Raw genomic sequence first — 16,914 nt, forward strand, 5'->3', positions numbered from 1 at the left:
AAATGTGACCATCATGCACTCCGACCACCGGTGCCATCTCAATCGGACATTGGAAATAGTCTGAGAATGTTTTTGTTGCAGCTGCTACAAGGTGAGAGCACATATGATATAGGTCAACGATGACGGCAGATGAACCGTAGTGGAGATGCAACAATGGTCGATTTAACGACGGAGGCGGTGGTGTGAGTCAACGAGGGTGATACAATGGAGGTTGATTTGGATGACAATGGTGTTGCAGACACGTGCAGGTTTACCATTTTTTATATTTGAGAAAAAATAAAGACACGTGGCTATGTTTGAAGCATTAGATTCATCCAACCGTTCACAAAGAATGAAAGGTAGAGTACCTTTCCCGCCACAAAGTTAGACAATCCTGATCCTACCCTCTTCAATTCAACAACAAAAACCACAAATTTCCTCTCTTTTGAATGTGGATGTTTCTAGATATTGTATAAAAAAAAAGTTGAAAACGACGTGTCGTTTTGAGTATCTTCCAAATTGGGAACACGTGGACGTCACGTGACTCATTCTATGACAAATAGTTAAAAGAATTCGAAAAGAGAGAAACTTTCTCACTATTCCTGAATTCTGAGCTTAGTTCCTTTCTAGGCTTCTTTTTGGTAAGTTTTTTTTTAATTGGTTCCCTTTATTCACTAGTTGTGTTGGTGTGCTATGTTATGTGAAAAAAATTGAAGTCTTTATATGAATTTGGTATGAGAAATGGGGGGTTCGTGTTTGTAAGATAATGATGATTGGGTTGTGAATAGGGATTGCTGTTTGGTGATGTTAATGAATTCCAAGTTATGTTTGTTGCGTTGTGCAAACAATTGTATGCTACTGGATTGTTCACCTGTTTTCAGAAGGCAACAGTTCTTGATAAGATCTCTTGGAGGTGGAGGTGGCATTGATCATCACACCAATTATAGTTCTGGAAAAATGCAGTCTGTTGAGGTTGATGCTGAGAATATTATTAGAGCAATTACTCCTGCCCTAGATTCTAGTAGACATAAAGGCCAGGCAGGTACACAATTCTTGCAAATCCATCTCATCATTTTTTAGGATTATGAATATGTTTTTCATTCTAATTTGTAGGACTCAAAATTTAGTAGGGGGATTAAAAACAAAAAAATTAACTTTTTTGGAGCCCTACCAAAGCTGTTGTGAGTTGTGTTTATCTAAGGAAATTCAGAAAGTAATATGTTGTCAATTATGTCTCAAGGACTAACTTTGTATTACTTATATGTATGTCGGTGTCTTTCTTGATAGAGAATAAGAAATATCTAAAAAACATTCACTTCTGTTTCAAATCAGGGAATATAGCTGTTATTGGAGGGTGCCGCGAATATACAGGTGCCCCATATTTTGCTGCTATTTCAGCCTTAAAAATTGTTAGTATCTGTACTCTTCCTTCTTACTCTTTTTTCTAAGTTACTATACTTATTCTTCTTGAATGAAAATCATACTACCATTTTTTTCATCCATGCAGGGTGCAGATTTGTCTCATGTATTCTGTACAAAAGATGCTGCTCATGTCATTAAAAGCTATAGTCCTGAGTTGATTGTGCACCCTGTATTGGAAGAATCGTATAATGTCAGGTATGACCTCTATGGAATCTTCATCTTTCTGACTGCACATTTCAAACAATACCAAGTGAATGTTGTTTTTAACGAGAGACTGATTTCAGGGAAGAGGACAAGAAAATGATATCAAGCAAGGTTCTTGCTGAAGTTGACAAATGGATAGAAAGATTTAACTGTCTAGTCATTGGTCCAGGCCTTGGAAGAGACCCATTTCTTCTAGTATGTTTTCTCTTCATAAGATTCACTTGATCCCGGTTTTATTATACACTTGGAAATGGCATATCTATCTTTAGCTTCTTGTGTTTGCTTTGTGATAAATGTTGTTCTCTTTTTCAGTATGTATGCATGTATATGTTAACATGCATGTATATATATCCTGTTACCTTACCTGTTTCCCGTGTCCTCCATCGTTACTACTAACTAACAGTTGTACAATGTTATCAGGACTGTGTGAGTGAAATCATGAGACATGCAAGACAGTCAAACATCCCAATTGTGATAGATGGGGTATGTATGTTGAGGTTTTGACACCTTGTAGTCTGATTAATTAACATGTGTCTATTTCTTACTGTATTGGGCATATTTCAGGATGGACTTTTTCTTGTTACAAATAATCTTGACCTTGTTAGTGGCTATGCCTTAGCTGTTCTAACCCCAAATGTCAATGAATATAAGAGACTTGTACAGAAAGTCCTGAGTTCAGAAGTAAATGATGAAGATGCCACTCAGCAAGTGCTATCTCTTGCCAAACAGTAAGATCATTTTTTTTGAGCCCTCTCTGTAACTATAAAGCTCTGAAAACTTATTATCTCTAAATTCTAACTGGAATGAGTTCTTAATTTTTAATCCTTCTTGATTATGCACTGTATTGATAACCGTGTAATCAGCTTGATGCTCAGGCTGATTCATGGCATATGCATGTGAAGGCTGATTATGATCCTTTGATTTCTTGGTAAAAGATAATTAACAACTTTTTCAACATAAAGAACTAGAGCATGATAAGTTGTCTGATTGCTGATTGGATTACAGATACGTTTGAGTGATTTCTCATTGTTATCTGGTACTAAGTTCAGAAGTTTACTGACAATTGTGGACTGCGTTTTGCAGAATTGGCGGTGTTACTATCCTAAAAAAAGGAAAATCTGATATAATAAACGATGGTGACACAGGTAGATCTTCGATAAATATTAAAATCTTGACTTTCCTTACTATCTTGTTTCTTTTTCCTTTTTTTTTGGGGGGGGTTGTGTGTGGGGTTATGAATGTCATTTTCAATTCCAACAAGAATGCAATGTTCACGCCGCATGCCATACTACAGTTGCACGTGACCGAATGACATGTTATATACAAGATAATGTATTAAAATGAAAGTTTGCAAATAATTGCATTTGTTTGACCATTTTCTTTGAAACAAAAACACTTTTGGAAATAGTACTGTTGAAAACTTACATGTTCTGGATAAGACTTTGAAAACAAAAAGTCAAATTTTGGATTGTGTTGAGAAGCTACCGTGAATAGCTTTAGAAAAAACAATTACAATAGATGAGAGAGAATGTTATTTGGGCTGTTATTTGTGCAGTCAAATCAGTAAGCATCTATGGTTCTCCTAGACGCTGTGGTGGCCAAGGTGACATCCTTTCTGGAAGGCAAGTAATTTCTTTTTCATGATACTAGTAATTATGAAACTTTATGATAAAGTATGTATGCTTAAATTGCTCTTTTTTATGTCATATGGTGTTCTCAATTCTCATTATACTTAAATTGTTTTTTTTTATGTCATATAGAGTTCTCTTTATTTTTATCATTGATTTATCTTCTCCTTCTCTTGTTAGTTTGTTACTGTTATCTATAAGTACATTCCAGAAACAAATGAAGTTGTCTAGAAAAATATGAAGAAATAGTTAAAGGCTTCATCCATGAAAAAAAAATTGGAAGGGAGGAATGAATCATTCATTTCCTAGTTTATTCTGATTGAATCTTTTGCTTTTATTCATTGAAAGAGAAAAGTAAATCAGACAATCACTATGTGGTATTTTATGAGTTTGAGCAATAGCTTAAGTTGTCAAAGTAATTTAAGTTGTTAAGCTTCCACAATTACACTAATTCATTGAGTCTAATGACCTTGTGGACATTTATTATTTGCAAATTAATGCATCCTGAAGTGTTCACTTATTCCATCCTTGGATATTAGAAAAAAAAAGGTCCTATAATAATATAGTTAAAGCAAATCAATTAGTATTCAGTTAACCAAGTAGTTGAATTGCAAGTGGTTAAAGCAAATCAATTAGTATTCAGTCAACTCATTCAAGTAGGACTTGAGTTTGATCCCTTGCTAGAGCGTTATTTGACTAGATTTTACTTACCTCTTGGCAGAACTTCAGATTATCAAAGCTCATTTTCCTTGAGAACCTGAGGGTTAAGACTAAAATAATAGTGATCAGTAGAAAATAGAAATTAAATGCCAGTTAAACATTTACGTCGTCGGGATTTGATGTTTTTTAGTAAACATACTTATTTTAATTGATATAGTGTTGCTGTCTTTTTATCATGGGCGCGCCAACATATTGAAGCTGCTGGTCCAGATTCAAATCTCAGGTTATACCATTACCTATATTCTACAAGGAACATTTTCTATTTTGCTTAGGTATGTGGCGTCATCTTTGAATATAAGTTATTATATCCTTAATAATTATATTTTTGTTCCAGTTGTAAAAATCCAACAGTGTTGGGATCCATTGCTGGCTCTGCTATGATGAGGAAGGCAGCTTCCCTTGCTTTCTCAAATAAGAAAAGATCAACTGTCACTGGTGACATCATTGAATGTTTGGGGAAAAGGTAGCTTGTTATTGAAAATTTGAAAAACATGTTTGATTATGAGAAAGTTGAGTAATAAATAAGCCCCTTTATCCTTTCTTGCAGTTTGGAAGATATTTGCCCTGCCAGTTCATGATGTTTGTGACCTCCAGAGAGACTATGATCCTCTATAGTTGTTGTATGGTGCAGTAGCTGTGGGGACTATTAGATTAAGAGAGAGAGACTATGATCCTCTATAGTTGTTGTATGGTGCAGAAGCTGTGGGGACTATTAGATTAAGAGAGAGAGACGCTTGTATAAAATGTTTTAAGTTAATGGTATGATTTGCCTAAAGTAGACATGCTGTTTGTGACATCCATTCACTTTAGTTTTGTACAAGTTAACGTTTATGTGGTCATTACATGTTAATGTCTTGAATTTTTGGATGATGACCAATTTAGAAAACTGTGACAAAGCTCTCAAAAGAATAAATGATTTTTATTTTTAATAGCAGGAATCATGTTCATGGTTCACTCTTCTTTAAACCTTATCATACACAATTTATGTGGTCATTACATTTTAACTTTGATAATGTAGGAAGAAGTTAACAAAGTTATTTCAAGTTATCAAATACTCTTGCATTACTGTACAGATTGCAATTTCAGTTTCAACATTAATGTGTATGTTTTTTAAATTTAAATTTGAAAAATAATTGTGTTGCTAAAGACCAAAAGTCCAAAACTGACCGTCTCTTTTATAGTTTCATTTGTTTTATGTGTGTCTAAGGAGGAGAGCGTATTCTATAATTTGTTTATTATAATTTGGTAATATTATTTTTTTTTGAAATAATATTTATTTTATTTGAACTTATCTAAATTTCAGTTTTAATATTTATATTTTTAAATTTATATTTGAAAGAAAAAAATTGTGGTTACAAGTAAATTTGTAGAAAAAAATATCCAATGCTTTTATGAAAAATTACAATTTATGAAAAGCAAAATTGTGGCTTTATAAAAACAATTGGTGGTAAAAAAAAATGGTGGCAAATTTATGCAAAATAGAGTTGTGATGTTAAAAAATAATAATAAAACTCGTACATCGGATTCATAGGTACAAATTAACTTACTCTATAATCATAAATTATTTAAAAAATAGTATATATACACACACTAATACACTATTTTTATAGTTTGAAAAACAAATATATTTTATTTGTAAAAAAACAATAGAAGTACTTATTTTATCCTTTAGAATCAAACAACTCACTTTAAATAAGTGGACAATTGAACCGTTAGTTGAAACAAGTATATATTTACACATTTTTTAAAGTCTTCTGTAATGATAAATTTATTAAAAAATAGAATATATATATATATACACTAGTTTTATAATTTAAAAAACAATTACATTTTATTTGTAAAAAACAATTGAAGTACTTATTTTATTCTTTAGAATAACTACTCACTTTGAATAAGTGGACAATTGAACCATTAGTTGAAACAAGTTTATATTTACACGTTTTTTAAAATCTCAAGCCAGACACATACATTTTTATTACATTGGAAATGACATTAGAAACACAGAAAATCCTATGTAATAATACATAAATAAACTCTACAATGACTAGTTTCACACTTCCACTCTTCACACAATTATGAGTAAAGCTATTTACATGGCCCCTTCATGCATGTCTTACTGTGATCACAACCAAACAAACACATTACTTCATAAATGCATCATAAGATACTCCATTTGAAAAAATATCTACTTTGTGGCTGCAAAAACTGCTGGCCCTTCCACCTGATTATTCAAAATATTACATAAGATATAAATGTAACACAGTTCATTAAAATAGTCCAATTTCTCCACTAACAAAATAAAAGAGAAGCAAGAGTTGTAATAGTGATTATTTAAACTCATATAATTGTTACCTTGAAGGTTGCACCCCAAAATTCCTCCTCCTTAGCAGGTATTGCAGTAATCTTATTCTTCGGATTCTCATAGCATCTTAAGCCTCCAACTTCTGTGGAGTAGTAACATCCTGTACAATTTCCATACCAACAATGAGGAAAAAAAGAAACAGAACCGAGACAATGTCATTATAAATACTCTTTCTTGTTTCACCCTCTATTTATAAATTTGTCATATTTATTAATCAACATCACTATTTATGAATCGGACTCCATGCAGAACAACTATGTGACGCATCTACCGATCGCAATTGTTAGATCTAAATCAACAATAAATAAATAAATTAAAGTTGTTTTGATGAATTAGTAATTTGAATCGTCTAATCTCAAATTAATAGCCAAAATCATTTGTCATATGCAACTGCATGATACAGTTATAACATTGATCCAAATCAAATGTATAAGCATTTTATCTGGATCAGTGCCTACAAATAGTTGCTAGAACATTGAAAATTGAAATTTATTTTGACAAATACATATGACCACATAATCAAGTGATAGTTTGATAAACCTGACTTTAAATGAAGTTTATTTGGTTGAAATTGAGTTTGAAGTGAAATGATTAATATTTGAATATTAAGACTCTAAAAGCACATTCAATGTAGTAAAACTTAAGTGTTAAATTTTTAACTTTAAGCAAGATACCTTTCTGTCACTTTCAGTTAAACTAAAGAATTGAAAGCAAAATTGATTTTTAAGTCAAAGTAATCAAAAATTTGTATTCTTAATAAAATCACATTTATTTTATAGGAAATAATGTTAATTTTGACACTCTTGAATGAAAATTCAAAAGATATTAAACCAACCTTGAGGGAAAGAAGCTAGTGACTTTCCACAAGACCCTTTAAGCAAATCAGCATCATCAGCAAATGCTACATACCCATCAGCAGTTATTCCCCAATACAGAGGAACCTTTCCAGATTGGTCCTACAGAAAACAATAGAAGCAAAATTCTGTTAAGTAAAAATTAACAAAAAAAGTCATATGGTGGGTCAAAGACAATAGATAACATATACTGCCCATATCCCTATTTATAAACATTAAGAATGAAAAACCTTTGTCTCTTAATATAAGTCTTATTTAAAAGTGTTAGATACATTCATTATTGTATTTTCAAATACACCCTTAATTACTAAGTGCATTGAAAGATGAAAAACAAAATAAAACACATTTTTAGTAAGTGTTCTAGTACATCAAAAATGTCTCGCATTGTTTCGGAATCAAGGGTAATGATAATTTATAAATAACACTTACATTTCTTAATCTACCGAGACATCTTTTACTAACTAAGGTTAAAACCGTGAGGGCTTGCTCACAAGTCCCAATGTGGATAATATCTCGAAAATGTGACTTGAGATTGGAACATTGACACATCAAATAAGGAGCTTTAGCCCCTTGTCTGATCTACTGGGAGCTATTATCCCATTATATCAAAAAATCTTACATTACTTAGAAATCAAGATTAAATTGACTCCTCAACCCACCAACGTGTCTTTTATAAAAACAAAATTGTGAAAGTTTGCACACAAAGTATTAATAAAAGTGCTTAAAAATAGAGAGTATGGTAGTATATAGATTACTTACGGAAGCTACAAAAAGGGTGGAAGTGGAGTTGTCAAAAACAATGAAAGCAAAGCTACCACTAAGATGACCAACAACATGATTAGCAGGGTAAGGTGCTCTATCACGTAAAGCTTTGTAAGCCTCAATGACAAGAACTACTTCATTGGCAGATTTTGCAAGTCCATATTGCTGTATCAAGCTCCCTAAATTGTCAAGAGCTCCTTCAAACAAGCAGAATATCTCATCCTTAACAGCAAATGATCTGCCATTTAACATTTTCCACTCATCATTTAGATTACTATAGGTTAGAGATAAATAATCATTAAATCAATAACAAAACCTAGCAAAGTGCAATCTAGCTAACATGACTGTCACATGTCTTGTGCTAAACAGGGCTATTACACTGGTATTATTATTATTGCTTACTAATAATAACAACTACTGTGAATTACCTTTTCAATTTCAATAATTGCACACTCATTAATATACTTGATCTACCAAATACTAGTAAGCTATTGGTGTTCAAACTAGGACTACATTTGTCTCTGTCTCTGTACAAGTACAAGGTTGACTAAATCTAATAACCAACAAGTTGATAATTTGTATGGTTTTATTAATTTATTCTTGAAGAGAGAGGATTAATTTATATTTTTATTGTAATATTTATTATAGATTGCAAAAAAAAAAAAAAGATGTAACATAATTAGGGGTATGTTAGTAGAAAAATAATACGGTTAAAACGTTGAAAGAAATTTTATAAAAAGAAAAAGGAAAAATATGAAGAGGATTTTATATTTATGAACGGTAAAATTCAGAACTTTGCAATTGTATACAAATTTTTCTTTATCATTTAGTCTAGATAAAAAAAAAATTGAGTTTCAATTAGTTGGTTTGCTTGTAACCCTTCCTACTCTTTAGATTTAACCAAATTAACAAGCTAATTAAAAATGGATAGTGAAATAATAGCAACTAATTATGTGATTGGGAGGGAGATATCCAGCTTTCCAAGTTAGGTAAGATTGTATAACCTTTTTCATTTAAGTAGTAAGTGTGATTTAGAATTTAGTTGAACCAACATTAATTGGATTAGCGAAAAGGATTAGTTCCCACAATGTATTGAACTAAAGTTCAAATTATCTATTGGAAGACACACATAAGAATCTAGTTATCCAACGATGAAACACTTTTCCACCCTATAAATCACTAATGAAATCTAAAGTACATTGTACTTAAATGTTTCTAATCTTTTTTTTTCAAACACTTTTTTATACTAAATTATTTTAAAAACACTTTCTCCTATATGCTTTTTCTTGAAAGTATGTTCACCCTTTCTATCTCTCTTTTTATTTTACATCACATCATCATCACCTATTAATATTATATTTTCAAGTTTCACTTCTCTATTTATCTCTCTTCACCATCTTTGTGTAATAGTGAATTACGTTGTTTTCTATTTCATGGTATGGTCCCAACAACCTACTCCACGTTATCCTTATCCTCATTGGGCCACAAAAGCAATGGACTCGAAATAAAACAGAAGTTAATGAGAAAGTCAACATTTTGAAGTGGACAATACAGACCCAAAGTGGCTAATAATTGGAAGCATTGAAGTGACCACGGAATTTGTATCATTTAATTGGTCAAACAAAACAAATGAAAAATAAAGAGTTACTGGATATGGACAAAACTGCAATAGAATAATTTTGTCCTAAAGTTCTTTTTTTTTTTTTTTGAGGGGGGTGTTCTAAAATTGAGTGAATAAAAATATTTATTTTAATTTGATTTTAAATCTGTTTTCATTTTTATTCTTTAATATTTAATTGTGAATCAAATATATTTTTTTAAGTCAGTGAATCAAATATATGTTCTCTTATTTTATTTAAATAATACTAATTTCTTTTTACATATAATGTTACTCATTAAAATAACAAATTATATATATTAATAACTTAATATAAACAATAAATTTCACTCAATTCTACTATTAAATCAAAATAAGGGCTGTTTTTTTTTCTTCATATTTCATAAAAGTGTAGATTCCTTGTCCTTGTCAGCTCAAGGACATGTTTTGGTGGATGGTTTATTAGTAATATGTTGGGGCTCTTTGACTGTTATAGTTTTTTAAAATAAGTGATGTTTTATAAATAAAGATCGATTCAATTGATAAAGAATGTTTTATAAATAAAGATCGATTCAATTGATAAAGAATTGACACTCATACTTTCAATATATTGGTACTCTCTCACCTTTATGAGAGTCCATAATCCAACAATCTAAAAAAAGTTAATCAAAAAATAAGTAATTTCAAGCATATAAAAAATATTCTAAAATAAGTGTTACCATAGATTTTTAATGTCATATTAGTTTTTTTTATTTAATTATTAAATTAATATTATTTACATCATTTTAAAATTCTTATATTCTATTGTATATTTACATGTTTATTGTTAATAAATAAAGTTAATTCTTCTAAGGATTATTTTTTATTTTATAAAAAATATATTATACTATTAATGACAATTTTTTTTCGTTTATAATTTTTCTTAAGCTTTGCAAATAAACCCTAAAATGAAATTTATTTATTTTATACTTTGGTTTTAGTTTTCAATTCGAAGTTCGATAAAAAAAAATAAAAAATCTTATCAAAAATCATTTTAATTAAGAACTGAATTCAAATCTTTTTCAAATCAATAATAATTCAGTCACTTTCATAAATAAATAAATAAATAAAATTAATTCAATCAGAGAACCACAAATTGTGACGTAAAGGGAGGCTATGATACGACAAAGACATCTTGACCCAGCAACTACAGGATATTTATCTATCAGTTGGTTTTTGCTCTTCTAAATTAAGGAATTTCAAAATCAAAATGCATAAATTAATTTTTGGCAAAAATGTATAATTCTGTTAATAAATATTAAGAACGACCCCTTTTGAGCATCCAGCAAACGGATTTAAGTAGTATTTCAGAAAATCAATTTTGGCAGCAAAAAAGAAAAGGATAATTAATAATAATAATAATAATAATAATAATAATAATAATAATAATAATAATAATAATAATAATAATAATAATAATAATAATATAATTTGGCAGAAAAGTCTTCATGGGTTTTTTTAATAGACACAAGTCTTCAGCGGGTTAGTCAAAAATAATAATTTAATCTGTCTAGGTATAAGTGGTGCAATAGTTTTCCGCTTCTTGTGCACAGACTTAATGTGAATCCAGAATCGTCGTTTTCCAAGCTGAAAAACTTCTACATCACTCGTCATAAATATTAGAAGAACAAAAATTATCCCTAATATAAATTCTCTTTTAATTTATATTTAATTATAGATTTAGTCATTCTATTTTTATTAATTTATAGAATTAATTTTTCTATTTTAAAAATAGATATTTTTTGTTTTTGTTATATTTTTAAATTAAAAAATAATTATTTTATATTTTTTAAATTATAAAACATACAATTTAATGATATAAAATCATCTAGATACATTAATTATTCTTATATTATTAATTAAATTAAAAAATGAAAATTTAAGAAATTATAAATTAATTTTTTATAATTATATTGTAATTTCATGAATGTTAATCATTGTATATTATCATATCATATTCACATTGTTTAAAATATATTACTTTTCATGTGTATTGTATTCAACTATTTTTTAATTATAATTTGCTAACATACTCCAAAGAAAATATGCGAAAAAATATGCAAGTGTACCTAAATAAATCCTTATTAATTTATCTTAAAATGTTGAAAATCAAAGTTAAATTCATCACCTATTTTTTAATATATGTACAATATACAATAAATGTTAATAATTGAGGATGATGGCCTAATTGTTGGGGTTTTCCTTTCTTCTTTTTTTACTTAACTTTTCCATTTTTCTTTATTAAAATAAAAATGTATTTTATATTGAATCAATTGAAAGTGTCAAATCCAAACCATGATTGAAACATTTTTTGTTAAATTTTAGAGTAGTCTAAGTAGATTAAACTCTAGATTACAGAGTGGTCATTATCCTAAAATGTAGGATAATGGTATTTTAATTTTTTTTAAAAATGAATGCTATAAAAAGAATCACATATAATTAGTATAAATTAATTTATATTATTGATTTTACCATTTCACTATATAAATATAACTGTAGTTATTAATCAATTATTTATATTGATAGTTAGTATAAAATTATTTACATTAACAATATATGATTGTTAACCCTTAAATATAATGAAAAAATTTATGAAATCTATAAGTATCTTGTTTTAGATCGGCATCGGGTAAGACAACTCAAAGAATTTTGATTTTTCAAAGTCGTCAATCAAATAAAAAACAATGAATCTCTCACTATGAAGTATCGTCATACACATTCTCCTCCAATGGAACTCTACCTTTCATGCTTATTTCTTTAAAAAAAACAATACAATCATAGAGAAATCGCAAACAGAAACATAAGAGTATTTACACAAGTTTAATTATTATTTTAAAATTATTAAAATTAAGTATTTTATTAGGGATATATGATGATTAGATGGTTGGAGTTGAAGAGATAAACACTCATGAAAATGAGGTAGAGAATTCTATCCCAGTATCTCCAACATTGTATTTGCCTGTTCCAACAGTTTTAAGTTTTAACGTAAATAATAATTTCAAATTTTATTTGATTATTTAAATTGAATAATAATTGAAATAAAATTTAAATTTAAATAATTTAAGTGAAATTAAATACTTTTGTAAAAGAGTACTAAAATTAATAAATTATAGATTGGATCATAAAAAAATTAAAATTCAACATCAACAATAATAATCTAAAAAATAATTAAATTTTCTTCAAAAATTAATTTGATTTAAAAACAAAAATTGTTTAACCAGAAGTAAAAAAATTGGGTACAATGACTAGAATTTTAGATAAAGATATGCAATTACAATGTGTACTACGACATAACAGTTTTATGTATCGTCATACCGCAATGCTATTATAGTTCATTCTACATTTGTTGTTTCTTCAAGAAAAAAACATTATTGTAATTGCTATTTAAAACTTTCAACTTAATTTTATTTGTTAATTTGATTACCTTTTTTTATAAAAATAAGATATTCATTTATTTAAATTAAAATAATACAACAATCGATAATAATACACATACGAATTTGTTAAACACCGAAAATAATGAATTTGTTAACAAATTCACAACACATAGATTAATAGCATAAAACAACAAATTACTTATAAATTTGAAAAAATTAAAGTAACTAAAATATACACGTTTCCAAATGTGTAACATTAATTACGTTGATATCATTAATTGAAAAATACTGAATCAAAATAAATTTAAACTAAATAAATATCGTAATGAGATGAAAAAATCAATTTAACTGATTAAGTAATATAAAAATACAAATAAAAAAATATTTATTCAGGTAAAATGATAGAGAAAAATAATATAGATGAATCATTTAAGATAAAATGTGATTATCAATCACTTCTCTTATATTATAAAAAAGATAAAAACAAAATAGAGATAGAAAGGAGACACAACTAAACATAACAACAAAATTTGTCTTCAATCTCTTATTCAAGTACACTTTTAATAACTTATTTTATTACATTTACAAAAATAATTTTTTTTTTATTTTAAAATTATTTTTTTTGTTTTTTAATTATCATTGGTTAACCTAAAACCTAAATCTAAAATAGTAACTTCTTGTGCTCAAAACAATGATTTAATGCCCCCAATATTAGACTTGAAGACAAATATCAATTTTGTGATAAAATATTGTCATTTTTGTAAAACTAATATCCACCATTTTGAAATAATAATTATGAGCCGGAATTAAATTGCAACAAATGGAATGATTGAATAACTAACAATTTAATTTTAAAATAAGATCATTTTTACAAGTGTGATAAAATAAAGACAAAAAGTAATGTATTTATTAAAAAGAATATATTGATTTTTAGTTAACTAGACCAAACATATCTTATGTTTATTTATATGAAGAAAACAAAAATTACCTTATTTTTCTTGTGCTACGACGTGGCAATCATGCAGAACAAAAGTAAATGGATGCGCAAAACATTATTATTTTCACATATTTGAACATGAATTTGACGATGAAAAATTGGTAAGATGAGTAAGTAATTGACTGTGATTGATTATGCATATATATCAACTATTAACTCATTTAATTATTAATAAATGATATTATTTATTTTAAACAAATCACATTTCCATCTACAATACATCTTATCGGCCCAAGATTCTCCGAGTCTCCATTTCACCGAACAATTATCCAATCATCACCGTTGGATCACTCAATGACACGCCCCAGTCCCACCACCCAAATTGTTACTCTAATTATGATTATTTTTCATTTTAAGAATATAAAAATATAAATTTTCATGAAAAATAATATATTTTAAATTTTAAAAAATTAAATATACAATTGTTAATTTGTTTTTAATGTAATATTTTTATCTTTAAATATTTAAAAACATTTCCGTTTTTTTTAAACATTCTATTCACATAAATGAATCAAAGTAACTCAAAAGTTCAATCAAGAGGCATATTAAGTTTAACCAAAAATGAAAGTTGAATTAAACAATCCGTAATTAAGTAAAACTTGGTTACTCTTACTATTTACTCATATCACAATTCTATATTTTTAAAATAGAAAATATATAGGTGATTGTATTTTCCACTCTTCTGAGCCATTCATTAAAAGAAATATAACTAACTGTTCGTAAAAAGTACTCCATAATTTCCGGTTTAGGACAACCAAATAGAGAAATTCTGAAATTGATAGATATACCTCAACAATCAATCGGCGGTATCCACAAAGTTTTGTACTAATCCGTCTTTCTGAACTAACTAGTAATTTATTTATTTTTCACTTCTTAAATTTATTATAATCATTTCGTGTAATATTTTTTTCTCTCTCTCGAAACAAGTTCCACAATCAGGAACCTTTTTCTAATTCCACTTTCCAACAACTAACAAGTGCGATGAGAACAATTTCGCATGGCAAAACGACGTCGTTTAGGCGATTGTTTAAATATACCTGGGATGCCGCAGTGACTCCCCTTGATGTGTGTAAGCCAACTGCACGTGCTCCCCAACCTGCAGTGACACCGCCGACGCTTTCCTCTCAACGAACTTTTTCAGAAGCAAACTCGCCGTCGTCTTTGGCGACGGAGTTCGGCTACCGGCGGCCACCAGTTCTTCTGGAGGAGACACCACGGAGCTGCTGAAGATCCCCAACATTTTTTTTTTCACTCTTTCAAAAAGTTAAAAAAAATTAAATTAAGTTAACCCCTCTCACCTCCCTTGTGGTGTTTTATAAAAGAAAAAAAAAACTAACAATAAGAATTATACAGTTTGGGATGGGATGGGAAATGATAATTGAGGGTGTGTCTTGTTATATAGAGTGAAACAAAGAGGATACTTTGGTCATTTCAGGATATAAATTAAAATATTGGTGTATCTATAATTCCGTCACTGATTGTGATTATGACAGATTAAATCGAAGAGCATTTGTATCAATACACTTTTTATCATATTTTTTTAACTTTTTTTAATCAACTGAAATTCCTATGTATTCTATTAAGATTTACATAATTTTTTAAGATTCGTGTGATTTTAATTTAAATTTTAATGTATTTTATTAAGATTTACATAATTTTATGAGATTCGTATAAATTGAAAATATGTATTAAAAAGTATATTTTTAATATATTTTTTATATTGATTAGTTTATTGTAGTTATATGGGACCAAGATGATGGTGATGAGGTTCTTACTAGCACGAGAATCAGGATCAGATACCTTTTTGGCTTTAGCTATTCTGAGAGTACTACGTGACATGATATCATCGCCGTTGGTTTTGCAGGACAGAGGGTGTGTATTGTTTGGCATTACAATCCATCCTATTTTGTCTTTCTCTATTGCTCATCATTTTTCTATAATGAGGGGTGAAGATTGTAAAATTGAATTTATATTAAATTTCAGTTTTAATAATTGTTAATATTGTGTAGAAAGGAGTTTGTATCCCATCGTATTTGAATCAAATAATATGAGGGGTTTATTTTCACGATTTGAGTATTAAAATTTATTTTATCCTGTTTTAATATATTTCAACTTGAAAAATCCAATAAATTTTAATAGTTATATGATGAATATATATTAGAAAATGTTTTACTAAACTTTATACAGTTAATTGATTTTGGAAATTATTTCAATTGGAACTTAGTTTTAAAGAAAGTCATTCCATTAAATGGAATTCAAGTTTGATAAATAAGATTTTATTACAGTTTTGATTTTTATTTTATTTTAACTTATTTATAGAATTGATTATTTTATTTTAATATTTTTTTAAATGTGTAGACACAAAAATAATAATATAATATATGATTTAATAGCGTAAAATTATTCAAATTGATTAATCATTTATATATAAATTATATAAAAAATTGATAATTTCATAAATTGAATATTAAGTTTTATTGAATTTTCTTGTAGCGCATAATTTAATTAAAAATGCAGCTTTAAATTTTTTAAATTTCGGAGTTTTAGCATGGTGTTTCGTTTTCATTTTGCTATATAACAATGTCATCCTTACACGCGGCATTATACTTCTCACACCTCATCATTCGTATTATTATTTTACCATAGTTAAAGTTATTGGTGAACATTAAAAAATAAAAAATAAAATGAATAATATTTTGAATAATGGACGGTTTAAATGGATTTTTATTTAAGTGAATGGACTATAATGACAAGTGTGACCATCTATTTCGAAAATATTTTAAAGCACAAAAATGGTAAAAACATAGACAAATTTGGCTATAAGTAAAACACAATCTAGAATAGAAATATTGCAATTTAAAAAATGTAAGAAATAATAATTGTCAAAAGAGTTCAACTATAAAAATTGTCATACCAATTAAAGTTGAATAGGTAAAATATCAATTTATTGATTGATATATGGTCAATCAAACA

At 28.0% G+C, this 16,914-nt stretch overlaps 2 protein-coding genes across 4 annotated transcripts; one reads left to right on the forward strand and one right to left on the reverse strand.

The window, feature by feature from the left end:
- The first annotated feature begins 479 nt into the window (after positions 1-479).
- LOC101494709 (ATP-dependent (S)-NAD(P)H-hydrate dehydratase) lies at positions 480-4,887 on the forward strand. 3 transcript variants are annotated; one of them, XM_073364824.1, is made up of 12 exons: positions 480-620; positions 768-1,021; positions 1,312-1,388; positions 1,487-1,596; positions 1,686-1,800; positions 2,026-2,088; positions 2,170-2,333; positions 2,689-2,750; positions 3,161-3,227; positions 4,111-4,176; positions 4,288-4,416; positions 4,501-4,887. In XM_073364824.1, exons 2-12 carry the CDS (start codon positions 784-786, stop codon positions 4,529-4,531), a joined length of 1,122 nt encoding a protein of 373 aa, XP_073220925.1. In that variant the 5' UTR covers positions 480-620; positions 768-783; the 3' UTR covers positions 4,532-4,887. The 3 variants fall into 3 exon arrangements, with proteins under 3 accessions (XP_073220925.1, XP_073220926.1, XP_027192068.2); XM_073364825.1 differs by having other exon boundaries at positions 861-1,021; XM_027336267.2 differs by lacking the exon at positions 480-620 and having other exon boundaries at positions 641-1,021.
- A 958-nt stretch (positions 4,888-5,845) lies between these two features.
- Positions 5,846-15,308, reverse strand: LOC101495262 (stem-specific protein TSJT1-like). Its single transcript, XM_004486084.3, has 5 exons — positions 14,979-15,308; positions 7,929-8,169; positions 7,151-7,271; positions 6,306-6,415; positions 5,846-6,174 (listed from the first exon to the last, which is right to left on the reverse strand). The coding sequence occupies exons 1-5, from the start codon at positions 15,179-15,181 to the stop codon at positions 6,139-6,141; spliced, it is 711 nt and encodes a 236-aa protein (XP_004486141.1). The 5' UTR covers positions 15,182-15,308; the 3' UTR covers positions 5,846-6,138.
- Positions 15,309-16,914: the final 1,606 nt, after the last annotated feature.

This window comes from Cicer arietinum, chromosome 1 (genome assembly GCF_000331145.2).
Source record: "Cicer arietinum cultivar CDC Frontier isolate Library 1 chromosome 1, Cicar.CDCFrontier_v2.0, whole genome shotgun sequence".
Lineage (NCBI taxonomy): Eukaryota > Viridiplantae > Streptophyta > Magnoliopsida > Fabales > Fabaceae > Cicer > Cicer arietinum.

Bases quoted from the DNA above. Each gene is read 5' to 3' on its own strand.
- LOC101494709 (XM_073364824.1), top strand. From the start codon at position 784: ATGTTAATGAATTCCAAGTTATGTTTGTTGCGTTGTGCAAACAATTGT. The intron at 2,751-3,160 runs GTAGATCTTCGA...TTATTTGTGCAG, and splicing joins AATAAACGATGGTGACACAG to TCAAATCAGTAAGCATCTAT. The intron at 3,228-4,110 runs GCAAGTAATTTC...TAATTGATATAG, and splicing joins GGTGACATCCTTTCTGGAAG to TGTTGCTGTCTTTTTATCAT.
- LOC101495262 (XM_004486084.3), bottom strand. From the start codon at position 15,181: ATGTTGGGGATCTTCAGCAGCTCCGTGGTGTCTCCTCCAGAAGAACTG. The intron at 8,170-14,978 runs GTATATTTAAAC...GTTAAATGGCAG, and splicing joins GAGTCACTGCGGCATCCCAG to ATCATTTGCTGTTAAGGATG. The intron at 6,416-7,150 runs GTTGGTTTAATA...GAAATTGTACAG, and splicing joins ACTAGCTTCTTTCCCTCAAG to GATGTTACTACTCCACAGAA.